The sequence below is a fragment of the Dipodomys merriami genome, unplaced genomic scaffold (assembly GCF_024711535.1).
Source record: "Dipodomys merriami isolate MVZ:Mamm:240054 unplaced genomic scaffold, mDipMer1.0.p SCAF_92, whole genome shotgun sequence".
NCBI lineage: Eukaryota > Metazoa > Chordata > Mammalia > Rodentia > Heteromyidae > Dipodomys > Dipodomys merriami.
The window spans coordinates 5195335-5223206 of NW_027206535.1; the positions used below are offsets into that span (position 1 = coordinate 5195335).

General features: G+C 48.4%; 1 protein-coding gene across 4 annotated transcripts; it reads left to right on the forward strand.

Annotated features, from left to right (window-relative positions):
* The first annotated feature begins 902 nt into the window (after positions 1–902).
* Positions 903–27779, forward strand: LOC138821438 (semaphorin-4A). 4 transcript variants are annotated; one of them, XM_070013648.1, is made up of 15 exons: positions 903–955; positions 7165–7332; positions 9030–9190; positions 10634–10696; positions 10940–11038; positions 11253–11358; positions 12089–12205; positions 12468–12592; positions 12751–12923; positions 14411–14561; positions 20181–20361; positions 25304–25422; positions 25568–25725; positions 26056–26156; positions 26417–27779. In XM_070013648.1, exons 2-15 carry the CDS (start codon positions 7194–7196, stop codon positions 27004–27006), a joined length of 2283 nt encoding a protein of 760 aa, XP_069869749.1. In that variant the 5' UTR covers positions 903–955; positions 7165–7193; the 3' UTR covers positions 27007–27779. The 4 variants fall into 4 exon arrangements, with proteins under 4 accessions (XP_069869749.1, XP_069869751.1, XP_069869748.1 ...); XM_070013650.1 differs by lacking the exon at positions 903–955 and adding an exon at positions 3172–3189; XM_070013647.1 differs by lacking the exon at positions 903–955 and adding an exon at positions 6163–6391.
* Positions 27780–27872: the final 93 nt, after the last annotated feature.

Sequence of the window (27872 nt, forward strand, 5' to 3'; positions counted from 1 at the left end):
ATAATACTCTCAAAAATTGTAACAAAGATTCCACCTTCAAATAAACATATTATGTGAAAAAAAAAAAAAGACACTACCTTTTGCCCTGGTCTGAGTTAAAATGAGCTCCTCTTCTGTCTTTGAGTAGCTGGGATTACAGGTATACACTACCACATTTGGCTCTGTTTTCAATTCTTTGCCCTTCTCCTTGTCTCCTTGTCTTTGTGTTTTAGCTGTACTAAGCCCCTCCATGACTAGTCCAGGTCACTTTCTTTTCCATGTGGTCCAGTAGCCGACAAGAAAGAGGGAGGAAATGAACCAGGGTCCTTTACCTCTCAGCTTCTCCAGAGCCTCAGTATCCCCTCACTCTACCTCCCTCTTAGGGCGGCCACTGAGAAGCAGGTGCTCTTGCTCCTAGCCCTCCTCTTTGACTCTGAGGGGTTGGACCTCCTCCCGACTGGGGCCAGGCCTCAGGCCCTTCCACTTCTTGTGTCGATTGTGTCTCGTACCAGGCCGTGCCAGCTGGCAGGCTTCACCGGAGACTGAGGTGGCACGAATATGGGGGAGGGGGAGGAAGTGGGCAGGGACCCAAGGATGTGAGAGGTGGTAGTCAGAGCTGGGTGGTCAGAGCTGGGTGGCTGGCATGGCAGTGCCATGGGCCAGGCAAAAACTAGGCAGCACAGTCTCCGGTCTTCCAGTGGAGGTGGGGAGGTGCCAGCCCCCTGGCTGCTCCCATCCCTGGCAAATCCAATCTTCTCCCCACCACCTCCTTTCCTCTACCCTCACCCCTTAAGCTGCCCTGACTAATTCTTCTTGGTCTCTTTAAGAGCCGCCTGGGAACTGGGACACTGGAGGGGGCTGGCAGGCACCCCCACCCCTCCCATGCTCAACCCAGCTCCAGCTCCACCCCTGCTCCGTACAGACTCTGCTGGAAGTCTTGAAGCCTGGGTTAGGGTCTCCACTGCTGGGCCCAGGGGTAAGGCTTGAAAGTGGTGGGGAAGGGGACCATGGTCCCTGGGGTGGGGTTTGGAGGGGTGTTACCCAATTCTGGGGCCATACACATGGAGTGTCTGTACCAGTTTAACAGCAAGGGGTGGTCTTCTGGACTCAGAGTGGGGGAGGGGCAGCTCCAGGGGCCTGGAGGGGCAAATATTGAGGGGCAGGCTGCCCGTGTCTCCTCACTCCCCCCCCCCATCTCATTTCCCCTGGGACTAACTAACATTTGCTAAACTTCTTCAGCCTTTCTCTGCTCCTCTCACAATCAAAGACGTAGATCTGACACGCCATCTTCTCACATGTAGGGAAACTGAGGCTAGACAAACGAGAAGCAATGGAACTGACACACACTGCAGCAGGGAAGATGGAGTGGAGGCTGGGGGAGGGCTCTCTCCTTGACTTCCCCAAGAACAAGTGACTACAATGTCCAGACCACCCCAGTGAGTTTCCCACTACAGCCAGAGCCGCCATTTTGGGACTTTGCTCTTTCATCAGGACCCCTCAAGCCCTCTCTAGAGGTCCTCAGACCTGGGTGCCAAAGCCAGGAAAGGTCCCCTAACTCAGACCAGTAGACTCCCCAAGGTCTTTGTATCATTTCAGAAATGCAGCCCTTTTCCATGGGCTGAATTCCCCTAAGTGTGGAAGAGCTGGGCTAGGGACCTGTGATGGGAACGTGCAGTCTTCCTGCAGCTCAACGCTCCTCCTTCACCTTCAGTCCCAGTTCAGCTGCCTTTAGTCCCTGCCATCTCATCTCAAATCATTTCTTCCATGGCTACCGCTTGTACCCATATTGGGCAGCAGAGCCAGAACAAGCAGGCAGGGTACTGAGGGTCAGGAAGGATGGAGTGTCCGGAAATGGGGGTAGGAGGCTGGAAGGGGTGATGACAGCCCTGCTGAGTCTGCTTCTGCTTTCAACACATGGCCTCCCTGCCCGTCCCCAGAAGGAAATACTTACCCACCACCCCAACCTAGACTCAAAAGGAAACCAGAATTGACCTGTTAAACCTTCTACCCGGGGCCAGCTCTAGCCCATTCACTTCCTTCCTAAAAATACAATAAAGTCTACAGAGGAGCCAAGCTGCTCCTTGATAGGGTAGAAAGCCCTTCTTTTACTTTCATAAGTCAGACAGGAACGGGACCCTGCCTGGCTGGAATCATATAGTCAGTTTCTAGGCAGTCAGGCATAGGACCCAGGGTTTTTGCTTCTCAGCCCATAGTACTCTTTTCTCACTCTGCCCTTCGATATGTGGACAGAGGCCAGTGTAGAAGGGGCTTTTAAAAAAATTTCTCATTTGACCAGAAGAAGTGGAGGTCTTGAAGGGACAGAAGGACATTTTAGTGAGAGGGTTACTTAGGATCACAGATAAAGGGGACACCAAGCCAGCTCCTGAAGCCATCATTCAAACCTCTGCCTACCTCTGATGTTTCCCAGATGAGAACAAAATCCAGCTCAGTTCTGTTTCTTTTTCTATCTAGTCTAGACCTTTGGAAAGTCCTTTTTGAAGTCTGCCCACTAGCTCTCCTCTTACAGCATGAAATTTTCCCTCCTAACTGGGGTTATCCAGTGAAGGTTTCTGAAAAGCCCTCTTGGTAAGGAAGCTTAGGAGAGCAGGCAGAACTGGAACCTGAATACATTTACAAAAGACAGCTTCTTGACAGAAACCTTGACCCTTAGATTATTTGCATGTATATATAGTGTTCATTAGTAAATTCCATTTGCATGGGGCTATGTTAGTGTCCAGATGTTTCCCCTACTTAAACACAGTTTCCTAGGAGGAGGAGACCCACAGAAACTGGCTATGGGGAGGGGGGGACTCATCCCAATGTATTCCATAAATCCAGAGCTGGGGTACATTTATACAGTGGTGCCAGCCTGAGGGTGGGCAAGGGAGTTGATCAGGGACTGGACTCAGGGGCTAATGTGTTCCCTCCTTGCCTCGCTTTCCACATCTGGAGCCCTTCTTCCTCCACACATGTGGATCCAGGAGCCACAGAAGGTGGGGTGCAGTGGGACATGAGAGGAGGAGGAAGAATATGGGGAGATTCTAGTCCCTCCCACTTAGAGATGCGGTCGCCATGGTGACTAAGGACCAGTGAGGTGGGATGGGGTTGGGGATGGGGGTGGGGGTGTGGCAGGGAGAGAGGCACTGGGAGACCGGAAGCCTGCCTGGCATTCCAGAAGGAGGGAAACGCAGCGGCATCCCCGAGCCCCAGGTAAGGGATCTCCAGGCAGAGAGCTGACAGTTCTGAAAGGAGGGGGCGGGCCATTGTCTGGCGCCGGCTCTGCCCTAAGGAGGGGACAGACAGAGGGGTCGGGCCATTGTGTGCAATACTCAACACAGCTTCTAGCACTAGCCAGACTGGAAGAGGGCTAGAAGGCTCTGGGTACGGGGTTAGGAGGAATGGTCTGGGTGGGCAACCAGAAGGCTGGAGACAGGCTGGGATGGGAAGAGGTGGAAGGATGCTGGGCATATAGAGGCTTGGGGACAGCCGAGTGCCTATACCCCCAGGAGGCACTCAATCTATGTAAATTGCTTTGACTTGCTTGTGATCGTAAGAAGAGGATAGATAGATGAGGAACAGAGCTGTGGGGCTAAGGAAGCAGAGCAGGAAGCTGATGGTCCCCAGGACTGCGCTCTTCTGAGGGCTGCCCCTGAGGCTGGAGGGGGAGGAGTTGGGGAAACCGGACCTGCCAGGTCATTGGTGAGGTCTGACCTGGCTGTAGGAGCTTTTTCTTCAGGAAGGCATTCCTGCAATACAGGGACACGGAGACCTGGGTTGCTGGAAGTGCTGAGGTAGCATGGGGTGAGATGGAAAGCAATTGCTCCATCATCCTTCCCACCTCCACCCACACATCTAATCTTTACTCTGCCATACAGCCAGATAGGAAGGGGCTACTGTTCCATGTGGTCCTAAGGATTTTTTTTCCGGGGGGGTGGAATGTACCCAGTTGGATTTAGGGAATACATTAGGAGAAGTTCTTGAGGATGTGGACCCTTGGGGTTAAGCTGAATATTGTTGTCTTGGGGGGCGGGGGTCACCAGGCTAGGCTTCAGGGCCTGTGAAGACATAGGCTGGGAGAATCTTGGAGTGAGACTTTAAAACTGGCACTGCCACTCTGGCCTGGTCCCAGAAGATCTGACCTTGGGGCCACCCTCTCCCCCCCCACCTGCTGCCTGACGCTAACCCCAACCCAGCCAGGTCCTTCCCCTCCCTGGCCTTGGTTTCCTCTTTTGTGCAGTGGGGGAGGGTGTGGGGCTGCCAGCTCTGAGGCTCTGTGACGCTGTGGGCAGGACCTGTACATAATTTGTGGGGCCCAATGCAAAAGGCAAATGTGGGCCTCTTATTTAGAAATTAGCAAGACTTCCAAAACAGCAGAGTATTAGACACAGTGTGGGCCCTTCTGAGAAAGGGGCCCTGTGTGACTGTACAGGTCATGTACCTGTGAAGCTCACTGTTTCTGCTTGATATTACCAGTGGACTCTTTGGATCTGACTCCAGAGGTTCAGGCTTGAGGGGTTACACTGCTGCTGGGGGTGGGGCTTAGAATACCCTTATGTCCACCTGGCTCTTTGCTGGATTTGATCTGGAGATGGAGACCCTTAAGGAGGCAGCAGGCAGGAACTGGTGGCCTCGCCTCAGGATGGAGTCAGGAATCCCCTAGAGTGATGGTTTCTTAACAGCCTAGAAAAGACAGAGATTGCTACCCTCCCACCCTTCCACTCACCATCTCCATCCAACTGCACTTCCAACCCTGGGAGAAGGTGAGTAGGACTTGAGATACCACGTAGGTAAGGGGAAGATCTGAATTTAATTTGGCTCCCTGAGCTTCACTTTTATTCTTGGTAAATGGAACTGTAAACCTACCTGCTAAGTTATTAGGAAGACAGAAGCTAGACAGTGTCAACTCTTCATTTTGACTGGTGAGGCTGGGGAGAAAAGAGATTTGGGGCTGGGAGATTTCTGAGTCCCAGGGGAAGGAACTAGGACAGAGCATGGAATCTACACTTCCAGGGGGGACGGGAATAGGGCATCGGGCAGGGAGGATGGCACTGAAAATCCCCCTGGCTTTGCCCATTATAGCTCCTCCCAGTGACCCAGATAAGCCTATCTGTTCCAGTAGAGAAGCCCTGGGATGGTGGCTTCCCAGATCTGAGTGGCAATAGGCAGGTTGAGGAGACATAGAAGATGTTGGGATCAGGAGAATGGAAGTTTTGCTTGATTCTGAGAGCTACGCAGGGTCCTGGCAACCAGCCTCAGAGTTTGGGGGAATCTTATGCAAGTCTCAACAGATACACTTGTCAGGAGGGGTTCTGTGTAAGCCAAGTCTCTGGGGAACTAAGAGGTAATGGAGTAGAGTTTGCAGAAAGAAGGCTAGGGAGAAAAGGGTGCTGAAAAGGCATTCTAAGGAGTAACTTGGGCTGGTGCTGTAGCAGCAGGGGCGGAAGTTACATTATAGGAAGGACTTCCTGTTGTGTGTTTCAAAAGGAGATAGGTTACTTATTGGAGTTGGGTTAGCCCTGAGACATTCATGGTTTTTAACCTGAAGTCAGATGACCTGGGTGAGTGGGCAGGAACCTAGCCACTTTATAGGCTGCCGAGCCCTGGTGCCTCATTAACCCTGCATTATGAGGTTCCCACTCCCATGCCCTGGAGCCTAAACAGCCACTCTTGGGGGCTGGATGCCTCAGAAATGTGTCCCATAAGCATGAACCCAGATGGGGCATTTCCTGGGCTTCTCTCTGGCCTGAAGCCATGCTGAGATTGATAGAGATTGTACTACAGGAAGGATTTTCTCTGCTAAGTCATGGACAGTTGCCTAAGACAGTTGTTGTACCTTTTAAAACTGAAAGTGGGAGGTTTGAGGATTAGACTCCTTCAGGGACTTCCCAGCAAGTATGAGTAGTGAGACCCCTCCATTTGAATAAAGTGAAAAGAGGAATATGAAACATAATGTCATGTCCCTTATTTGGGAAACCTTGAGTAAGAAGAGAAGCCGCAGAGTGTCTGGTTAGACTGGATGTAAAATGGTAAAGAGACAGGGGGGTCACTGAAGTGACCTGAAATGGCCCTTTAAACTTTCTGGATAGACTAAGGCAGGTGGAGGTGGGGAAAGAGGTGTGTCTCCTGTGGTGCCAAGGAGTTTTTTTTTCTCCTTCCTGATCCATCAACTTCCGCCCCAGCCAGGATCTGTCACAACTCGAGGTGGAAATTCTGGTTTCCCTGGCCCAGAGCTGGTGCTGGCTTTGGCATGATGGGTGCCTGGAGGGCCGCGCTCCCATTTCAGCCTGGTTGAGCCTTCTGTCCCCTGCCTTTGGGGCCTGGGAACCCCCTCCTTCTTTCTTTTGGATGACACCCCTACCCCAGAGTGTGGACACCCGAGTTTCTCACTGTGACTGGTCCAAGAGTATGTGAGGTGAGATGGGCAGCTTGAGGTTGGTGATCTTGGGGCTGGGGGAGATGATTCAGAGCTCCAGGGAAGCAGAAAGCAGGAGCAAATGGGAGCAAAAAGACAAGAAGGATTGCCAAAACTAAGAGACACCCCTAATCCCCCTTTAGTCCAGCCCAGGCTGTTCCAGGAAAATGTGGAGAGCCACGCTGATGGGTTGCATTCACATTGCTTCCTGAAAGAAGAGGGCCAGGTAGGCTTGAGGGAGCTGCAAAGCCCCTGAGCCCCTGGGGCTCACAGGGAGCTTAGAGCAAGTTGCCTCAAACCTGGGCTGTCAGTCTGGGTCAGGGTGAGTGGGAGGCAACATAAATGTCAGCAGATCTGAAAGTGATAGGAAAATCGGAGGAATTTTTATTTGGAGTACAGGTCCTGTTCTGCAGACATCGTCTGCCCAACCTCAGGTATCTGTTAGTGGAGGCTCTGGGCTCTGAGAGCCTTGAATGGCTATGGAAGAAAGACATATAGAATTCCCTGATGGTAAGGTAAGAAATGGCGGGGCAGAGCTATTGGTGGGCAGCACAGGGAACCCTGAGCATCTACCCAGAAGGAAAATGAGGCAATAGGCAAAGCTATGAGCTAGGAGCATGATAGAATTGAGATTCTGAGGGCTATACTAGATGGGGAAGTGCCCTCTCCTTATGCCCCCCCACTTCTGCTGCCAGGGGTTCTCCAATTGGTCCTCAGGGGGGATGTGGTAAGGACTGCTCACCCAGAAAGTGCCTGCGTGCCTGTTTCCTCAGAGCCATCGGCTGACAGCCTCTGGCTGAGCATGGCCCTCTCAGCTCTGGGCCTGGACCCCTGCAGCCTCCTGGGACTTTTCTTCTTCCAACTGCTCCTGCTCCTGCTGTCACCAGCCACCACCATGGATAGTGGGAAGGGACCTATGCCCAGAGTCAAATACTATGCAGGTAAGTGTTTTAGGGCCAAGAGGTGGTGGGATGATGATGTAGTGCTGGAGAGGGGTGGAGGAAGGAGAGAGAGAGAAGGCAGAGAGAGAGAGAGAGAGAGAGAGAGAGAGAGAGAGAGAGAGAGAGAGAGAGAGAGAGAGAGAGAGAGAGAGAGAGAGAAATGGGAAAAATGGACTTGGAGAAACAGAGATGGGAAGAGATACCAGGGAGCAGCAGAGGGCCCGGCAGAAGGAAAGAGAAATGCAAACCAGAGGCGCAGAATGAGGGAAGAGAAGGGAAGTCCAGGCTCCAGGACCATCATTCCTTCCATTTCTCCAAAGCTGGTGTTATCTCTTTCCCTCAAGAGTCACAGTTACCTAGCAAGACAACTTAAGCTCCAAAACAAAACAACAACAAAAAACCCCAAAATGTTTACATCCCTGGGTGCCCCCAAATCAAGATATCTGCTCGAAAATCATCTGTAGAACTGGTGACCCATAGCTTTCCAGGCCGAAGCCAACCACAGAGACCAGGTCATGTGTAGTACCTTGGGCACCAGGAGTACAAGAATACAGTGTAGCCCATTGGATATGGCCTGGTGCTCTGCAGCACAGCTAAGGTGACTTCTCACTGGGGCTATATGGCTGCTGGCCCCTCATCTACCAGGGGAAGACTCAGGGAAGGAGGTGGGTCACAGCACAGCACAGGCAATCCTGAAACAACCTGGTAAAGGAGATGCAGTTGCCCATTGATGAAGAGGCCTGATTTGTGTGGGCCATGAGATTAGGAAGATGGACAAGCCTGTCCTCAAGGAGCTCACAGTCCCAAAGGGGAAGCAGAATGAGTAATCAGACAGTGCTCTTGCAGAGTGGAGTATATACAGGTCCAGGGGAGGATGGTCCTTCCTTCCCTATCTTTTCTCTCCCCCATCCCTCCTCTTGATCCTCAGATTCCCTGAGCCTGCAGAGGTAACAGTTAGTCTAACAAGCGTCAACATGCAGATGTGCTGATGAGCACTCCTGTTTAGGGCAGGAACACACGCACATGCACACATACACACACATGCACGCACACGTGCACGCAAGGCAGACAGTAAACAAACCCTAGGTGAGCTTCCCACAATGAATTCACTTTCCCTGCAGGTCATGTTCAGGTATGCCCTCATGGACCTCAGAAAGGGAGACGCATGCTTCCTTTCTGTTCATGGTATTTATAGAGGTGGAAATTTCCTGTAGTGGAGGAAGGAAGGAAACAGCAGGGGTAATGGAGGTGACAGGAAGGATCTTAAAACCCCTAACTACTCAGACACCGTTCTGTGTAAACTTCCCTTCCTTGCTGTGAACACCTTCCTGTCTATCTGCCGGCTGTCCCTCCTCCATTGGAGATCCAGGTGTCTTATTCTACTGTAGACACCAGGCTTGAAAGAACATTGTGCCTCATTTCATTTCCTGGCTGTCTGGGGTACAGGCACCATCCTCTAGCCCTAGGCTGTCATTGCCTGTCTCTGGCTGCTTCTCTTCTCTATTGGGGACTCAACACACGAAGCTCCTGTGACTACCAGCAGGGGCACAGGGGCCTGCTGGTGGAGAAAAGGGAGTCCAGCAGCCAAAGCCTGGAGATCCAGCTCTTTCAACCCTTCCCTTCCCTTCCCTTTGTCTCAGGAGTCTGATGCTGCCCACAACTCCTTCTCACTTTATCCTTGTCACACCTCTCAACAGGAGATGGACGCAGGGCACTTAGCTTCTTCCACCAGAAAGGTCTCCGGGATTTTGACACTCTGCTCCTGAGTAGCGATGGAAACACTCTCTATGTGGGTGCTCGAGAGGCCATTCTGGCCTTGAATATCCAAGATCCAGGAGTTCCAAGGCTGAAGAACATGGTGAGGAGGCCAGGGATTGAGGGTGTGAGCCCAACTGCCTTTCTCTAACTCAGCAATTTTTGCTATATACATCTTGTGAGTGTAATAGCAAGAAATATTTTATGGTCTCACTGTTCATTGGTATCACAAGTATTGTTTGAAAAATGTCAAGTTCTAAAATGGCTGATAGGGAAATTATCAACGTGAGATAAACATTGACTCAAATTGTATCAATAACTTAATTGTATCCACCCACTGGTAGAAATCATTAATATTTCTGTTAGTACCACCCTAGTATGTAGCAACTTGAACTACAGAAGAGTAGGAAGGGAGGGAGAGTATTCCTCGTTATTGATCCATTCCAAGGTTTATTATTTATTATTTTTATTTATGGTTAAAAATGCAGATTGTCAAAGTGTGCCACAGGAACTGATATTTTGACAATAGCTCCAGGAAATGTGTGGTTTAACAGCAGCTGCTGTGTATACCATACTTTGCATTAGATGATTGCATCTACAACCCTGGTTGTAGATCAGCATCCTATGAGAGTGAACAGACAATGAATGGCAGAACCTAGCTTTGAACTTAGGTCTGTCTCATTCCTAAGGCTGTCTTCTATCATCTATGTCTTGATGAATATAATAGTTTTGAGTTTAATATTATAACTCCCACCATGTCACTAACCAGCAAGCCTACTGTTGATTTTATGTGTGTATATATGTATGTATGTATGTATGTATGCATGTATGTATGCATGTAGTCAGTCCTGGGCCAGCAAAACTCAGGGAATGGTACTGTCCCTGAGCTTTTTAGCTCAAGACTAGTGCTCTACCACTTTGAGCCACAGTGCCACCTCTGATTTTCTGGTGGTTAATTGGAGATGAGTCTCATGGACTTTTCTACCTGGCTGTTTTTTAACAGCAATCATCAGATCTCAGCCTTCTGAGTGGCCAGGATTACAGACATGAGCTTCTGGCACCCAGCATGATTTTTATTTATTTGTTTGCATGTGCGTGTGCCTGTGCGGGTGCGTGTGTGTGTGTGTGTGTGTGTGTGTGTGTGTGTGTGTGTGTGTGTGTGTCTGTCTGTCTGTCTGTCTGTCTGTCTGTCTGTCTGTCTGTCTGTCTGTCTGTCTGTGTTTGTGTCAGTGACTATGTTGGTACTGAGGTTTGAACTCTGGACCTCAAGCTCTCTTTAAGCTTTTTTCTACCACTTGAACCACACCTCTTCTTCTGGCCTTTTGCTGGCTAATTGGAGATAAGGGTCTGGAAGATTGATCTGCCCATAACTTAAAACTGAGATTCTCAGATCTCAGGCTTCTGAGTAATTAGGATTATAGGCATGAGCCACCAGCACCTGACCCTACTGTTGATTTTATGCTAGAGCTAGTGAGGGGATAGCAGGTCACAGAAGATACAAATACCTCATTTCTTTTCATCTCCCCCTCTCAACTCCCCACTTCAGATATCTTGGCCTGCCAGTGACAGAAAAAAGAGTGAATGTGCCTTAAAGAAGAAGAGCAATGAGGTAAGCAGAGGTGGAGGAATGGGGTCTCTGAGTAAAGACCCAATGTCCCTAGACATGTGGGACAGACAGAGGAGGGCACTCATTTGCATGATTTTTTTCTTGGATCATGTTGTACAAAGTTATACAGAGAGAGTTCAGCATTGCCCAGCCCTTCTTTGCACTAGGAAGTGTGGAGACAATCTCTAGGGACAGAAGAGCTTGGGATAAGGGGTCTCAAGGTCTAAATTCTCTGTCTCTCTACAGACACAGTGTTTCAACTTCATTCGTGTCCTGGTCTCTTTCAATGATACTCATCTCTACGCCTGTGGGACCTTTGCCTTCAGCCCGGCTTGCACCTTCATTGTGAGTTACCTTATACCCAGCTCATACGCCCCTAAATGTCCCTTTTTACACCTACCCACAACCAATCTTCCGTAGCTCTGGAAGACTTGGGTCCCATAGGACCCTCATGAGCTTCTTGGCCCCTCTTTATCCCTTTCCCTTCCTCCCTCATGCTTCTCATTTCCCAGATGTGAGATCCTGGCATTCTGGGCCCCCAGCCACTTCCCCCCTTTAGGGACTCCAAGATTCCCTCCTGCTGCCCATCTTGGAGGACAAAGTCACAGAAGGGAAAGGCCAAAGCCCCTTTGACCCTGCTCACAAGCACACAGCTGTCTTGGTGGGTGAGTATCAGGCTTCCTGAAATTGGATTATGATAGAATTACTAACAAGACAGGAGACAGGAAAGACAAAAGCCTCAGAGCACAAAATCAGAGGGAGAGTCAGGCATCCCAACCAGCAGTTCCGGTGCCACAGAGGAGGTAAAAGATAGACACATATGTGAGAAGACTCAGTGACACCAGGGTTGGAGACGGGAAACAGGCAAAGACAAGACCTTGAGTTTTACTCACTTGTTTAACCAATGCACCAGAAAAGGTGCTGTGGTGTGCCAGGCACTAGGCTAGGTCTTGATGGAGTTATAAAGAAGAATCATGGCCCTGTGCTTTTACACAGACCATTATAGACCTTCTACCCTGGCTTCCTGGAGGAAAAAGAAAAGCCTTTGGCTTTTGAGTAGGAATTAGAAGAAATATAGGTAGGACATGGGAGGTGTTCCAGGAAGAGAAGAGTATGATTGAAAGTGTGGAACCAGCAAACAGTCACCTGGCATCAATGAGTGATTCTACTTGACAAGTGGTTCAGCTGGGTGTGTGTGGGAGTATCCAGAGAAAGGCTGGGGAAATACCAAACACAGAAGACCACACTGACCATTTCCTTTGGCTTTGGGGCTCTGCAGGAGGATGCATAATGAAGACTAACAGGTGCTGACCCCAGCCAAGGGCAAGTCTGGCCAGGGCAGGGTAACTTTACCTTCATCTGTTAAATTCTCTCTTGCTCCCTTCCCTACTCTAGATGGGATGCTCTATTCTGGCACCATGAACAACTTCCTGGGCAGTGAGCCCATCCTGATGCGTACACTGGGATCCCAACCTGTTCTCAAGACTGACACCTTTCTCCGCTGGCTGCACCGTAAGGACCGTTTAATTCTCAGCCACTATGGGTCTGGCCGCTTCCCCTTCGATCTGAAATCTGTTGGGGGCACATGCCATGCATTAGGATTACCGCAGGCAGGGAAGGCACGAAGCTTTCACTTTGCATAAATAAAGTCACACACATCTCGTCCCCATCATTCCCCTGGGCAAGCTGGAGCCTATTTCTCAGGTTGTCACAAAGGGGAACCCAGAGCATCCAGATGCTCAGACCCTAAGTCCATCTGACCCGCCCCCCGCAGCGGACGCCTCCTTCGTGGCAGCCATCCCTTCGACCCAGGTCGTCTACTTCTTCTTCGAAGAGACAGCTAGCGAGTTTGACTTCTTTGAGAGATTGCACACATCCCGGGTGGCCAGAGTCTGCAAGGTGAGCCTTCTGGGAGGGAGGCAGGGCTGGTGAGGCAAAGCCAATGGGGAGGTGGCAGAGGCGAGCTGGAGTTCTGGAGACCCAATGGGAGTGGGGCTACGCGGGGGGCGGGGCCCTGTGGGGCAGAGGGCGTCCCTGACTCCGCCCATGACCCCCAGAATGACGTGGGCGGTGAAAAGCTGCTGCAGAAGAAGTGGACCACCTTCCTGAAGGCCCAGCTGCTGTGCGCTCAGGAGGGGCAGCTGCCGTTCAACGTCATCCGCCACGCGGTCCTGCTGCCCGCAGAAGCTCCCTCGGTTCCCAGCATCTATGCAGTCTTCACCTCCCAGTGGTGAGCAGTCGGGCCCGGAGCAGGAGGGCTGGGCACAGGATCTGAAGACAAAAGCAGTGTCAGCCAGTAGAGGAGGGAGGCGCCAACTGGGCTGAGCCTAGCACATGAGTTCGCTGCACTTGACACAGGAAGGCGTTTGGTCCTTACCACCTTCCAGAAATGTCACTCTGTCCTTCATGCATGTGGGGAAAATTTGGTCCAGGGATAGAGAAGCCTGCGTCAAATGTGCAAGGCCTTGAGTTCAAAACACTGCCACAAACAAAAGTCTATGAAAAAAAAAATCAAACTGGTTATCGGTGACTCACCCCCATAATTCTAGACGGCAGGAGGCTGACATCTGAGGATCAAGGTTTGAAGCCAGCCTGGGTAGGAAAACCTGTAAGACTCTTCCCTACAATTAACTACCAAGAAAGCCAGAAGTGGAGCTCTGACTCAAGTGGTAGAATGTAGAGTAAAAGCAGAAGCTCAGGGGCAGCACCCAGGCCCTGAGTTTAAACCCCAGGATTAGAAAGAAAGAAAATAGGGGGTGGGAAAAGAATAAGGAAATGGGAATAAAAGAAAAATATAGCTGGGCGCCAGTGTCTCACGCCTGTAATCCTAGCTACTCAGGAGGCTGACATCTGAGGAAAGCAGTTCAAAGCCAGCCTTGGGCAGGAAAGTCTGTGAGACTCTTATCTCCAATAAACTGCCAGAAAACCGGAAGTGGCATTGTGGCTCAAGTGGTAGAGCGCTAGCCTTGAGCTGAAGAGCATATATAAGCTCACTATGTTACACAAGCAAATCTTAAGTCCCTGGCTGCCAGCCACAAGTAAGCGCTTCCTAATGGCCAGGGCCAAAAGAGAAACATCATCACTATCACTAGAGAAAAAGAAAAGCACTGTTTTGAAGCTGAAAAAGTTTCACTGATGTGTTTAAGGTGCTACAGTGTAGTCTGAATGGACCCACACTTCATCTGTCAGGTGCCAAAGTCATTGATGTAAATAGGGTCTAGGTTCTAGAACTGAGAACCTGGTTAAAGAGCAAGAGAGACCAGCTCTATCTCCACAGACCAGGACTGAAGTAATACAAATCATAGAGTAGGCAGGCTTTTGGTAGGTTCTCTGAAGGCCAAGAAACCAAGAGGTTTCATGTGGAGCCAGCCTGAAGCCGGTTATACTGCCCCTCCTATGGGCACAGCCTAGTCTAGGCAGGCAGGATGGGCAGGAGCCACCCCAGGGCCTGTGTCCCAATTAATTCTCATTAAGGATAATCATATTTCAGATCCTAAGATGGGCCTCCAGCCAGGCCAAGGGCCATAGTCAGTGAACTCCATGGGGCTCTCCCAGGCCTTATCACAGGAAGGGAGAGAAGAGGCAGCGAGAGGTTAGCCTAACCCTCCACATGCTGCCCTCCTGGAGTTTCTCACTGAGAATGGGCCAGGGCTGGAGGGGCAATCAGCTGGTATGGCACCGGAAACCACAGACAATGTCCTCTCTGGCTGATTTCAGGCAGGTTGGAGGGACCCGGAGTTCTGCAGTTTGTACTTTCTCGCTCACGGACATCGAGCGTGTCTTTAAAGGAAAGTACAAGGAACTGAACAAAGAAACTTCACGCTGGACCACTTATAGAGGCCATGAGACTGATCCCCGGCCAGGCAGTGTAAGTACTTTGCCCCTACTAAGTAAAGCCTGCCCCAAATGTGAATGTAAAAGCCCCTATCGTAACATGGTAAGTGCTCAGTAACTGTTTAAGCTTCCCACTTCACCCAACCCATCTGCTCAGATACACATATGGCCAGGTGCTCCACATTCTACAGATGTCCAACTCTGTCCTATCCTCAGAGTCGTTGCCAGGATTACCTTTCTCTCAAGGTTAAGTGCACACCAAATATCTAGCGCTACTGCTCGGGAACTAAGGGAAGCTGGGGTGCTTGCCAAGCATTATCTTGAATAACTTCACCTGCATTTCTTATGTAACTTTCTTAGTTGTCGGCCTTGCTGCCACTTCTTTCATGGTTACTGGCTTTCTTCCTCTCTTCAGAATCTGGTCTCTCCTGTGTCACTGGATTTTTCTCATTCATGGAGTAAAAATCTGTCATCCTGCCCTATCTCTTATGTAATTTTTTCTAAAAACCATACACACACACATATGATTTGAAGAATCAAATAGGTCTATAAGATTGGTTCTAAAAATAGCCGTATTCTCTTTTTTCTTCTTGGGAGTACTGAGATTTGATTTCAGGGAAATCCTCTTATTTATGTTTCCTGAGTAGCTGGGATGATAGGCATACACTACCAAACTGATACCCATATAGTGCCTGGACTGGCTTCAAACCTTGATCCTTATTTATTTGTTTGTTTATTTGTCAGTACTGGGGCTTGAATTTAGGGCCCTGCCCCCTGCTTAGCTTTTTTGTTCAAGACTGGTGCTTTACCACTAAAGCTATACCTCTACTTCCAGCTTTTTGGCAGAAATAAGAGTCTTTCAGATTTTTCTGCCAAAGCTGGCTTCAAACAACAGTCCTCAGATCTCAGCCTCCTGAGTAGCTAGAATTGCAGGTGTGAGCCTGGCTCCCGTTTGAAACAGTGATCCTTTGAATTCCCACTTCCTGAGTAATGAGGTTTAAGGAGTGCTCTGCTTAGCTTTCTTTTTTTTGTATTTTTAGATTATAAAAATACTGTATAGAGGGGTTACAGTTACATGAGTAAGCTAATGAGTACATTTCCTATCGAGCATTGTTACCTCCTCCTTTGTTTTTCCCCAACCATCCCTTCCCTCCCCATTTCCCCAACTCCCTCCCCCCAAGTTGTGAAGTTCATTTTCAACATAGTGTCTTCAGCTTTCTTTTCTTGTTTTTAAACCAAGCTATTGCTATGCAGCTCAGCTTGCAATCTTCTTGCTTTAGCTTCTTGAGTACTGGGATTACAAGTTGTATACCATCTTACCTGGTTAATAGCCCATTCTCTACCCTCTCTTTCCCAACTACCTTCAAGTCTTTTGGTCTTGATTCTTTTTATATTTTCATCCAAATCTCATATACCACATTCTGTGTTCTTTTGTTAGTTATGATGCTGAGGAAGGAACCCATAATCTTACATAAGCTAGATAAACACTGTACTATTGAGCTAAATACAATGTTTTATTGCTAGTTCTTAATATTTTAGTTTCAGATAGTGTGCACTGAGTTCCTTTTTCTGGAAGGTGAGAATTGAATTGTGGTTTGCCACCTGTACCCAGTGTGCTGGACTACTGGTGAGAACTGATTTTGCACTATTGCATGTTCACTGACACCACATTGGTATCTTGAAATCATCTATGAAGGAAATGTGCACTGGGAAAACCAGAAAATACTACAAATCAGGCTTTATATATCCTTCCCTTCCAAAACAAACTGGCTAACAAACAAACCTAGCCCCAATCTTCCAGTATAGTTTTACAATAATGTTTCTTGGAAGTACTGGGGTTTGAACTCAAGGTCTTGTGTTTACAAAGCACACAAATGACTGCAGAGCCATGACTCTAGTCTCCAGCCCATTTTTGCACTGGTGGTTTTTCTGATAGAGTCCTGTTGTTTCCTGATTATGTTATACTGTTTCTGCTGGTACTGGAGCTTGAACACAGGGCCTTAAGTTCATGCTTAGCTTTTTTGTTGAAGACTAGTACTCTATCACGAGAGCCACACTTTCACTTCTGCTTGCTTGCTTTTCTTTCTTTCTTTCTTTCCTTCTTTCCTTCTTTCCTTCCTTCCTTTCTTTCCTTCTTTCTTTCTTTCTTCTTTCTGCTGGTTATTAGGAGATAAAAGTCTCTTGGATTTGTTTCTCTGGGCTGGTTTCAAACCTTGATCTTCAGATCTCAGTCTTCTGAGTAATTAGGATTACAGGTATGAGCTGCAAATGCCTGGCTACTTTTCTGCCTAGTCTAACTTGAATAAATTTGGATCATCAGTAGCTAGTACAGGTATGAGTCATCAATGTGTAGCACTTGTAGTTTTGCTGAAGTCCTAATCCCAGTATGACTATTGAGATATAAACTGGGCTTTTATTTATTTTTTTTCTTGCATTGCTGGGAATCAACTCTAGGGCCTCACACCTGCCAAGCAAGCATTCTACCACTGAGGTACAACTCCAGTCCTATAGTAATTTTGGTTAGATCAATATTTATGATTCTTATTATCCACAGATGAACCAGGTAATAAAGCCATGATTACTTTTCATTTTTTGCATAATTGTTGTTTTCCCTGAGGTTAGTAATTATTTTGATTTTTTTGCTTGCTTTTGTTTTCAAGCTCTTAACTCTAATCCAACCCCACACTCCTCCTGAATGAAATGAGTATCTCCTGAAGACAGACCCATTAGCTATTAAAAAAGTTTCATCATCCTGAAGACCTTTTAGATTGTTGTTTGGATCATAGCTGTCATCCTGGAATCTCCCTTCTTCAACATCCTGGGGATTCCCTTGGCCTTTCCTAGAACAGGTCTTGTATGTCTCACATTCCATAGCTTCCTCTTCTCTTCTCTCTCTTTCTTTCTTTTCCTTCCTTCCTTTTTTCCTTCCTTCCTTCCTTTCTTTTCTTTTTTTTTTTTGTCGGTTGTGGGGCTTGAACTCTGGGCCTGGGCACTGTCTCTCAGCTCTTCAGCTCAAGGCTAGCACTCTACCACTTAAGCCACAGTGCCAGTTCCAGTTTTTTGGTGGCTAATTGGAGATAAGAGTCTCAGAGACTTTCCTCCTTCGCCTGGCTTCAAATCTTGATCCTCAGAGCTCAGCTACCTGAGTAGTTAGGATTGCAGGTATGAGCCACTGGCTCCCAGATTAATTTTTTTTCAAATTAAAATAACAGAATGGGCTGGGAATGTGGCTTAGTGGTAGAGTAATTGCCTAGCATGCATGAAGCCCTGGGTTCAATTCCTCACTACCACATAAACAGAAAAAGCTGGAAGTGGCATTGTGGCTCAAGTGGTAGAGTGCTAGCCTTGAGTAAAAGCAGCTCAGGGATAGTGCTCAGCCCCTGAGTTCAAGCCCCAGGACTGGCAAAAAATAAAATAAGATAAAATAAATAACAGAAATTTATTCTGAGTTCTGAAGGCCATGAGTTTGAAATAGGAGGGAAATCAATTTCTCTTAATCTTTAGTAGTGTTTCTAATCCTTGGGCTTCCTTAGCTTGTAGCTATGTCACTTCAATTTGCCTCTTTACTTGTCATTTCACCCTCCCCTTTCTGTACCTCCTTTCCTTTTCTTATAAAATTACTTGTTGATGGATGCCAGTGGCTCATGCCTGTAATCTTAGCTACTCAAAAAACTAAGACTTGGAGTTCATACTTCAAGGCCAACCTCATCAGATAAGTGTGATAGATTCCAGCAAATAATTGGCTAGAGGTGTGGCCCGGTAGTGAATCAACTAAGCAAACAAGCCAAAAAGCTGAGAAAGTACAAGGTCCTGGGTTCAAATTCCAGTACAAGAAAAAAAATTAAAAAGCTATTTAAAAAAAAAAGTCGGGGCTGGGAAGTTGGCTCAGTGGTAGAGCGCTTGCCTTGCATGCCTGAGGCACTGGGTTTGATTCCTCAGCACCACATAAGCAAAAAGAAAAAAGCCGGAAGTGGCGCTGTGGCTCAAGTGGTAGAGCACTAGCCTTGAGCTGAAGAGCTGAGGGACAGTGCTCAGGCCCAGAGTTCAGGCCCCACAACCGGACCAAAAAAAAAAAAAAAAAGTCATGCGGGGCTGGGAAGGTGGCTCAGTGGTAGAGCACTTGCCTTGCATGCATGAGCCCCTGGGTTCAATTCCTCAGCACCACATAAGCAAAAAGAAAAAAGCCGGACGTGGCGCTATAGTCCAAGTGGTAGAACACTAGCCTTGAGCTGAAGAGCTGAGGGACAGTGCCCAGGTCCAGAGTTCAGGCCCCACAACCAGACTCAAAAAAAAAAAAAAAAAAAAAGCCATGTGAAACTATATGAAGACACTATGTCCATCAGCAATAGGGACTCTGTTGTAGTTCCACTGAGGATGGTAATGCTAGGCTGTTGTATTGGGGACTTTTGATGTCGATATATGTAAATATTCCCTCTTAAATCTCCAGTCAGTTTTCCCAGACTCTTCTGGTCTGTTTGGAGAGAGATGATCTGGCCCTTGGTGTCTGGGAATCATAGGGAAAGAGAATGGGGTATGCTTGTAATCCCAGCATTTGGAAGATTGGGCCAGGAGGATCCCTGGCCAAACTGGGAATACATAGTGAAGCCCTGTCTTTAAAAAAAAAAAAAACTAAATAAAATACTCCTCCTTACTTAAGCTTCTTCTTTTCACTTCCACAGGAAGCTGGGGCTGTAATTCATACACTTTAGAAAATTCTGCCTTGTGATCAGTTCGTTTGGGGCTTCCCTGGGGCTGGCTCATGAAGTTTTTTTTTCCTCTCTCTCTTTCTCTTCTCTAAGTCTTTGACTGTTTATTCAATTGCTTTGCACTTTTCAAAATATGGGTGTTTCTTTCCTTAAAAAAACGCCTGTGGGAAGAAGTGGAAGTAGGTACATGCATTCTTGCTGGCATCAAAATGAGATATATAAATGTTATTACCTTCCTTATGAGGCTCAAAAAGGTGACATAACTTGTGTAAGGACACCTTAGACAAGTTTTGACAGAGCCGGACCTTGTCCCAAGATGATGCTCTGGGTAGGAAGGACAAAGATTCTGCCCAAAGATCAGGATCTAGCTCTCTCTGAGCCACAGCATGCTGATGTTGGCGGGGCCTTTCAAGAACAGCCGGTCCAACCCCCTCACACATGAGTGAGAAAAGGGAGGCTGAGAATGGGGAAGGGAGTCTCCCAGAGTCATGCAGCAAATTCGTGCACGATCATGATGAGAGACACTCCGTGCCACACCACCTTTCTGTGATATCCTCTTTCAATCATGGACTCAGCTAACATTCACTGAGCTCAGGTCGTAGGCTATGCTTGGGACTGCAGACAGGAGAAAACATGGTTTGTCTTCAAGGAGTCTTTATCCTGCTTCTGGTCATTGATAGCAGTTAATGTTCACTGAGTAGTCACTGCAAGCCAAACCTTGTGTGTATTAGTGCACTCTGCCTTTATGGTGAGCCTTTATGGTACTGAGGAACCTCAGGCATACTGAGGACAGAGCTCAAAGCCAGGTCCAAAGCATGAGCTTTAACCACTGTTCTGAGTTGAGGGAGGAGGGCAGAGGAGAACAGCAGAGGGGGAGTGAGGGCAGTGGGCAATATGAGCGTCAGGGAAGGGGTGAGCCAACCTGATCTGCCTCCTTCCTCTCTTAGTGCTCCGTGGGCCCTTCCTCTGATAAAGCCTTGACCTTCATGAAGGACCATTTCCTGATGGATGAGCAGGTGGTGGGGGCACCCCTGCTGGTGAAGTCTGGGGTAGAGTACACACAGCTTGCCGTGGAGACAGCCCAGGGCCTTGATGGACGCAGCCATCTGGTCATGTACCTGGGGACCTGTGAGTATGGGATTCCAGAACATCCCCCCCAAGGGATGCACCCAACCTGAGGAGGGAAATCTGAGTTTACTTGCTTGTTCAACCAAAAGTTAATATGTCTTGGGCCCTGTGTGGCTCTATGATACAGCAGTCCCTAGTCTTTCTGAGCTTTCAGTTTTTGTTTTCATTTTTGTTTATTGAGAGGGATAGACAGGGAGGCCTTGGGTGGTCTTAGTAAGACATAGTAAGGCACAGTGGCTGATGCCTATAATCCTAACTACTCAGGAGGCAGAGATCAGAGATCAAGGCAAAAGTTTGTAAGACTCCATCTCAGCCAATAAAAAGTTAATGCAGTGGTATGTGCCTGTTATCCCAGCTAGCTACAGCAGAAAGCTTAAATAGGAGGATCAAGGTCCAGGCTGGCTTGGGTATAAATTTGAAAATGCATTGTTAAATAACCAAACAAAGACAGGCTGAGGTTGTAGCTTAAATGATAAAGCTCAAGTACAAAGCTCTAAGTTCAGTTTTCAGTATTTCCCAAACAAGCAACTCCTCCCTACCCTTCCCCCAAAAAAGACAGAACTGCCTGTCTTCTTGGGGAAGCTGTGTTGAGGGGTGAAGAGTGAATAGGTAGAAGGAAGCTGGAAACAAGGAGTGTGGAGGTCACGCTTTGGAAGTGGGGCTGTGAAGGGAAGGTGATTGGAAGAGGTCCAGCCAGGCTTTGTGTGTGTGTGTGTGTGTGTGTGTGTGTGTGTGTGTGTGTGTGTGTGTGTGTGTGTGTTGTAACTTGTTTTAAGACAGTGCCTCACTATGTAACCCAGGCTGGCCTCAAAAGTTATATAGTCCTGCCTTAGCCTTATGAGTTCTGAGTGCTGAGTAGCTCACACCACTAGCTCAGGCCTTGTTTTGTGGAGGTAGTACTATACTGTGATTTGAATTCAGACAGAGCCTCATGCTTGTTTTTTATTTTTTTTGGGGGGGGGCCCGGTCATGAGGCCTGAACTCTGGGTGCTGTCCCTCAGCTCTTCAGCTCATGGCTAGCACTCTACCACTTGAGTCACAGCGCCACTTCCGGCTTTTTTTCTTTTTGCTTATGTGGTGCTGAGGAATCAAACCTAGGGCCTCAGGCATGCAAGGCAAGTGCTCTACCACTGAGCCACCTTCCCAGCCCTAGAGCCTCAAGCTTGCTAGGTAGTATTCTGTCTAGAAAAATCCACAACTGTAGTCCTTTTCATGTTGTTTTCTAAATAGGGTCTTGCTTTGTCTAGGGCCAGCCTGGATTTGGATCCTCTTATTCATGCCTCTCTTGTAGCTGGGATGATAGGTGTGAGCCACTGCACCAGCTTTTTTTTTTTTTTTTTTTTTTGGTGGGGCCTGAACTCAGTCTAGGTGTTGTCCCTGAGCCTCACTAGTCAACCATTTGAGCCAGAGTGCCACTTCCAGTCTTCTGGTGGTTTATTGGAGATAAGAGCTTCACAACTTTTCTGCCCAGACTGGCTTTGAACCACAATCCTCAGATCTCAGCCTCCTGAGTAGCTAGAATTACAGGCATGAGCCACCAGTGCCAAACCTTTTTTTTTTTTTTTTTTAATAGATGAGAAAGACTAAAAGGATTTGATAAACAGGGGAACAGAGCTGAGATGAGTTAGAAAGGGGGTAACTGGCAGGAGAAGTTTGAAGGGAGGAGTCCGGAGAGCGGTAAGGGAGCTACTCGTCTCTGCTGGGCTGGGAGTGACGCTGTGTGTAGATTAGGGTCACACAAGAAACTGGGGAAACTCATATCTGAAGGCTTTTGTGTTTCCTATGAAGTAGTAGACAAGGTCATGAGCTAGATGTGGCAGTGGGTTTGAGGAGAGGGGGTAAATTCAGTCAGTGTAGAAAGATGGGAGGAAAGCGGGTGAGTGGAGAATGTGACAATTGCCATGAAATTGAGGACCTGGCTGAGGTGATGGCCTTGAGCTTTAATGGTAGAAATCCTTCAGGTTTATTCTTCTAGGCTGTGCTGAAAGGCATTCTGGATCCTTTGTGTCAGCTGTGACTGTATTGGGTATACAGCAGGAACAGCACAGACAAAAATCTCTGGCCTTGTGGAGTAGGAGGAGATAGACAATAAAGAACTCCAATAAATAAATGACATGGTAGTTAGTCATAAGGTGAGAAAACCAAGTAGACTCATGGGGAGGTTGCCAGTTTTTTATTTTATTTTTTTCCCGGTACTGGAGTTTGAATTCAGGGTTTTGACCTTACTTGGCTTGCTTACTGAACTGTCACTGTACCACCTGAACTATACCTCTAGCCCAGCTTTTTACTGGTTATTTTGGAATGTCATCTCACTGACATTTCTGCCTAGCTGGTTTTAAACTGTGAACCTCTGGGTCTCAGCATCCTAAGTATCTAGAATAACAGGCATGTGCCACTGACACATGACTAAAATTTTTTTTTCACTTTTTTGGTGCTGAGAGGCCTCCCACAATCATGGTTAATAGTCCTAAAAAATGTGGCTTAGGGCTGGGAAGGTAGCTCAGTGGTAGAGTGCTTGCCTTGAATACCTAAGGCCCTGGGTTGGATTCCTCAGCACCACATAAGCAAAAAAAAGAAAAAAAGAAAAAAGCTGGAAGTGGCACTGTGGCTCAAGTGGTAGAATGCTAGCCTTGAGCTGAAGAGCTGAGGGACAGCGCCCAGGCCCAGAGTTCAGGCCCCACGACCAGACCCCCCCCCCAAAAAAAATGTGGCTTAGTGGTAGAGTGCTTGCCTAGCATGCATGAAACCCTGGGTACAATTCCTTAGAACCACATAAACAGAAAAAGTCAGGAGTGGTGCTGTGGCTTAAGTGGTAGAGTATTAGCTTTGAGCAAAAGAAGCTCCAGGACAGTGCCCAGGCCCTGAGTTCAAGCCCAAGATGGGGGGGGGGGGGGCGCGGGAGAATAATCCTAAAACCACACACTCCAAACTTTCTGTAAAATTGTGGCAAGTACCAACTTCACAAAGTGACACAGAGGCAAGGATTCTCTGTTTGCCTAGAAAACATGACACTGTGACAGGAAACAGTGGGGCTACAGTGGGTAGGATAAGCCCATTTTCTGGAACAAGGCCAAAACTTAAAGAAGATTGTATGAAAGCGTGAGTATGTTGAACCTTATTGCAGATCTAAGAGAATGCTGGCCATTAAGAGGTGAAGGCAGGGCTGGGAAGGTGGTTCAGTGGTAGAGTGCTTGCCTCGCATGCATGAGGCCTTGGGTTTGATTCCTCAGAAAAAGCCTGAAGTGGCACTGTAGCTCAAGTGGTAAAGTGCTAGCCTTGAGCTGAAGAGCTGAGAGACAGTGCCCAGGCCCAGAGTTCAAGCCCCACGACTAACGAGAGAGAGAGAGAGAGAGAGAGAGAGAGAGAGAGAGAGAGGAGGAAGGCATTTCAAACTGGGAGCAGAGAGGAAAAGGGGAAAATGATCCAGTTCTAAACTCTTATTTACTTACTTATTTATTATTTTTGTGCTGGTCCTGGGGCTTGAACTTAGGGCCTGGGCACTCTGAACTCTGAGTTGCTATTTTTGTGTGTGTGGTGAAGTGGGGAGTTGCTCAAAGCTAACGATCTACCACTTAAGCCACAGCTCCAATTTTGGCTTTTTTTTTTTTTTCTAATTAGAGATAATTGTCTCACAGACTTTCCTGCTCAGGCTGGCTTTGATCTCAGATCTCAGCCTCCTGAGTAACTAGGATTACAGGTATGAGTTACCAGTGCCCAGCTAATTTTTGTTTTGTTATTAACACAAATCATCCAGCTTAGAACTAGATTACTTTCCTCTTTTCTCCCAGTTTGAAATGCCTTCCTCTCTCTCTCTCTCTCTCTCTCTCTCTCTCTCTCTCTCTCTCTCTCTCTCTCTCTCTCTCTCTCTCTCTCTGTCAGTCATGGGGCCTGAACTCAGGGCCTGGGCACTGTCCCTCAGCTCTTCAGCTCAAAGCTAGCATTCTACCACTTGAGCCACAGAGACACTTCTGGCTTCTTCAGCTTATGTGATGCTGAGGAAATCAGACCCAGGGCCTCATGCATGTGAGGCAAGCACTCTACCATTAAGCCCCCTTCCCAGCCCTGCCCTTCATCTCTTAATAGCCAGCATTCTCTTAGATCTGCAATAAAGTTCAACATACTCACGCTTTCATTAATCTTCTTTAAGTTTTAGCCTTGTTCCTGAAAATGGGCTTATCCTACCCACTGTAGCCCCACTGTTTCCTGTCACAATCAGTGTCATCTTTCCTAGTTACTCAGGAGCTGAGATCTGAGGTCAAAGCCAGCCTGGACAGAAAAGTCCGTGAGACAATTATCTTCAATTAACCACCAAAAAAGCCAGAAGTGGAGCTGTGGCTCAAATGGTACAGTGCTAGCCTTGCGTAAAAAAGTTCACAACAGCAGACCCTGGGTTCAAGCTCCAGTACTGGCATCCAAAACAAAACAAAAAACAACTATACATTTTTTAAAGAGATAACATCTTCATGTTTAGTCCAGTTTGGCCTTGAACTTGAAAATTCCTGTCTCAACCTCTTGAGTTCTAGGGTTACAGGTGTGTATCACCATGCCTGGCTAGATGGCAACTTGTAAAAAGTTGGTCAGGTTAGACCTTCTCAAGGTGCTTTTGAATGGTGACAGTTGATTGAATTGAGGGAGGCTGGTGATGTGACTTTCTACATAAGTGCTCAGCTGATTCCTGCCCCCACATCTGTGGAACACCTGAGTTTCTCCAGAGATAGAGTTTTGTCAGGAAATTCCAGAGAAAGGAGAAGTGCAGAGAGTCTAAGCCTTAGTTCACAAGAGGCCCCTGTGTCTTCCCTGAGGTGGGGCTGAGCAGTGCACACATACCCAGTGCAAATGCTCAAATGAAGGAGCAGCCAGCTGCTGGGGAGGCCTTGTGAGGGGTGTAGATAGGGGTCCAAGAATGAGGGGCAAGATCTCAGATCTCTCTGTCTCTCCACAGCCACAGGGTCCTTGCACAAAGCTGTGCTGAGTGGACACAGCACTGCTTATCTGGTAGAAGAAATCCAGCTGTTTCCTGACCCCGAACCTGTTCACAACCTGCAGTTGGCTCCCACCCAGGTGAGAAAGGATGTGATCATGAAATGACTTTTTGGTGGGCTTGGCCTTAAAGGCTTAGTTGGGCTGGTTCCAGGGCCTGTGCTGGGTACTGAGACTTTACGAGGTATATCTGGGGGCTCCCTGACACTCTGAATTTCTCTTCCAGGGTGCAATATTTGTAGGTTTCTCAGGAGGGGTCTGGAAGGTTCCCCGAGCCAACTGTAGTGTCTATGAAAGCTGTGTGGACTGTGTCCTTGCCCGAGACCCCCACTGTGCCTGGGACCCTGAGTCAAGAATTTGCCGCCTTTTGTCCAACCCCAACCTGTAAGTGCCAGTTCTGGATGGTGGCTGAATATGGCCCCCCATGATCCTTCTTTCTCAACTTCTGCTACTGTTCTTCCCTCTCCAGAGATCTCTGGCACATTCATGCCAAGAGTCTACTCTCCTGTGGTGGGTTCCTCCTGGGCTGGCGTTTTACTAGGCACTTCTGAAGCTTCTCCAGCCTGTCTGAGTTTCCCATCCCTCCTCTCTTCTTCTACCTAGTCTTCCCAGCCCCCTCCCAACTTTCCCTCTGTACTTCTCTCCCTTTCTCTTGCTCTACCCAGGCCTGTTTGAAGGAATGACCTTTGACTTTTTCTTGTCTTGCTTTCTCAGGAGCTCCTGGAAGCAGGACATGGAGCGAGGGAACCCAGAGTGGGCCTGTGCACATGGCCCCATGGGCAGGAGCCACCGGCCTCAGAGCCGCCCTCAACTCAGTGAGTGTGGGATCAGGCTCTGGTGGAGTGGACAGTTTGCTCATGCACCTGTCTATTCAAAGGAGATCTGGGTCTTGGTTCTGAGCCAGGGCTACTTCATGATAGTATTTGGCTTAATATGTTAGAGTTGGACTTCAAAGGACTAGAGGATAGTTTGGAGGAGTGAACATTGAGGTTGGAGTTGAAATGGACCCTGGAAGTTGGAGTCTTCCTTTTCTCTTTCTCTCCTAACTATTTTGCCCCTTTTCCTTGTCTTCCAGTTAAAGAAGTCTTGGTTGTCCCCAACTCCATCTTGGAGCTCCCCTGTCCCCGCATGTCAGCGCTGGCCTCTTACCGCTGGAGTCATGGCAAGGCAGCAATCCCAGAAACCTCCTCTGCCATCTACAATGGCTCCCTCTTGCTGTTGCCTCATGATGGAGTTGGAGGCCTCTACCAATGTGTGGCCACTGAGAACGGCTTTTCATACCCTGTGGTTTCTTACTGGGTGGACAGCCAGGACCAGCCCCTAGCCATGGATCCTGAACTGGCTGGCGTTCCCCGAGAACGTGTGGAGGTCCCATTAACCAGAGTTGGCGGGGCTGCCATGGCTGCCCCGCGATCCTACTGGCCTCACTTTCTTGTTGTCACCGTCCTCCTTGCTTTAGTGCTTTCGGGAGCCCTCATCATCCTCCTAGCCTCTCCGCTAGGAGCTCTCCGGGCCCGAGGCAAGGTCCAGGGCTGTGGGACTCTGCCCCCTGGGGAGAAGGCACCATTGAGCAGGGAGCAGCGCCAACAGCCTCCCAAGGAACACAGGACCTCTGCTAGTGACATGGACACTGACAACAACCACCTAGGCACGGAGGTGGCCTAAATTCTGGACATAGGCTGGGCTGTTGAGAAGGGCAGGCACCTGGCCATGCTGGCTTCAGCAGAGGCACCCCGAGCAATGCTACCCAGACAAAGCTGGGAATGGCACAGAGACCACTTTGCTCCCATGGCGGAAGCCATTTCTACCACTCTGTGCTGGTGATAAAGCCCCATAGGGCTATACATGGCAGCCTGCTTTCCCTGTGTCAATCTTCCTTGTGCCATGCACATGGAAGGCTCTGTAACCCCCGCTGCCCTAGATCTGACCCTGCCTTATGACAGGAGGAGCTGGAGAGGATCTTCTGGCCATTGCTGAGACCTTGTTGGACACTTAACTGTCCCAGGAGACCCTGGAAAAACCACCAGTTCCAGGGCCTTCTGGTAATGAGTGCAAAACATCCCAACAGCATGAGCTAAGATGTCACCCCTGAAGACTGCCCTCTGAAAGCAGCTGCAGCCTCGGACGCCAACTCCCCCCTCTCCTGGAGGTCTCTAGGGTCCTGAAGGAAGCTGTTCCCTCATGTTCCCCTTGTCAACTGTGTGCTGCTGACTCCAAGGAAGTCTTTTCTGAAGTCTGACTACCTTCCTTCTTGTTCTCGTTTGGGTAGATTGTTACTCTTTCTGCCCTTCCCCCAACAGCAGGGGTCATCTGAGCCTTGTTCACTCCTTTACCCTGGCAGACCCCTGGAACTATTCATTTCCCCTTCCCTTTGTTTTGGGATTCAGAAAACAGCTTGTCACAGACAGTTTTATTTTTTATTAAAAAGAGAAAGCTTTTTTGTTGTTGTTGGAAGAGCTGTACTTGGACACAAGTGGTCAACATGTACAGGGACCACAAATCTGACTAGGTTTGTGGGTAGTGCTGTCGCC

Excerpts from the sequence above, each read along its gene's own strand:
- LOC138821438 (XM_070013648.1), top strand. The coding sequence starts at position 7,194 with ATGGCCCTCTCAGCTCTGGGCCTGGACCCCTGCAGCCTCCTGGGACTT. Across the intron at positions 25,726-26,055 it reads CTTTTGTCCAACCCCAACCT|GAGCTCCTGGAAGCAGGACA; the intron begins GTAAGTGCCAGT and ends TTGCTTTCTCAG. Across the intron at positions 26,157-26,416 it reads TCAGAGCCGCCCTCAACTCA|TTAAAGAAGTCTTGGTTGTC; the intron begins GTGAGTGTGGGA and ends CTTGTCTTCCAG.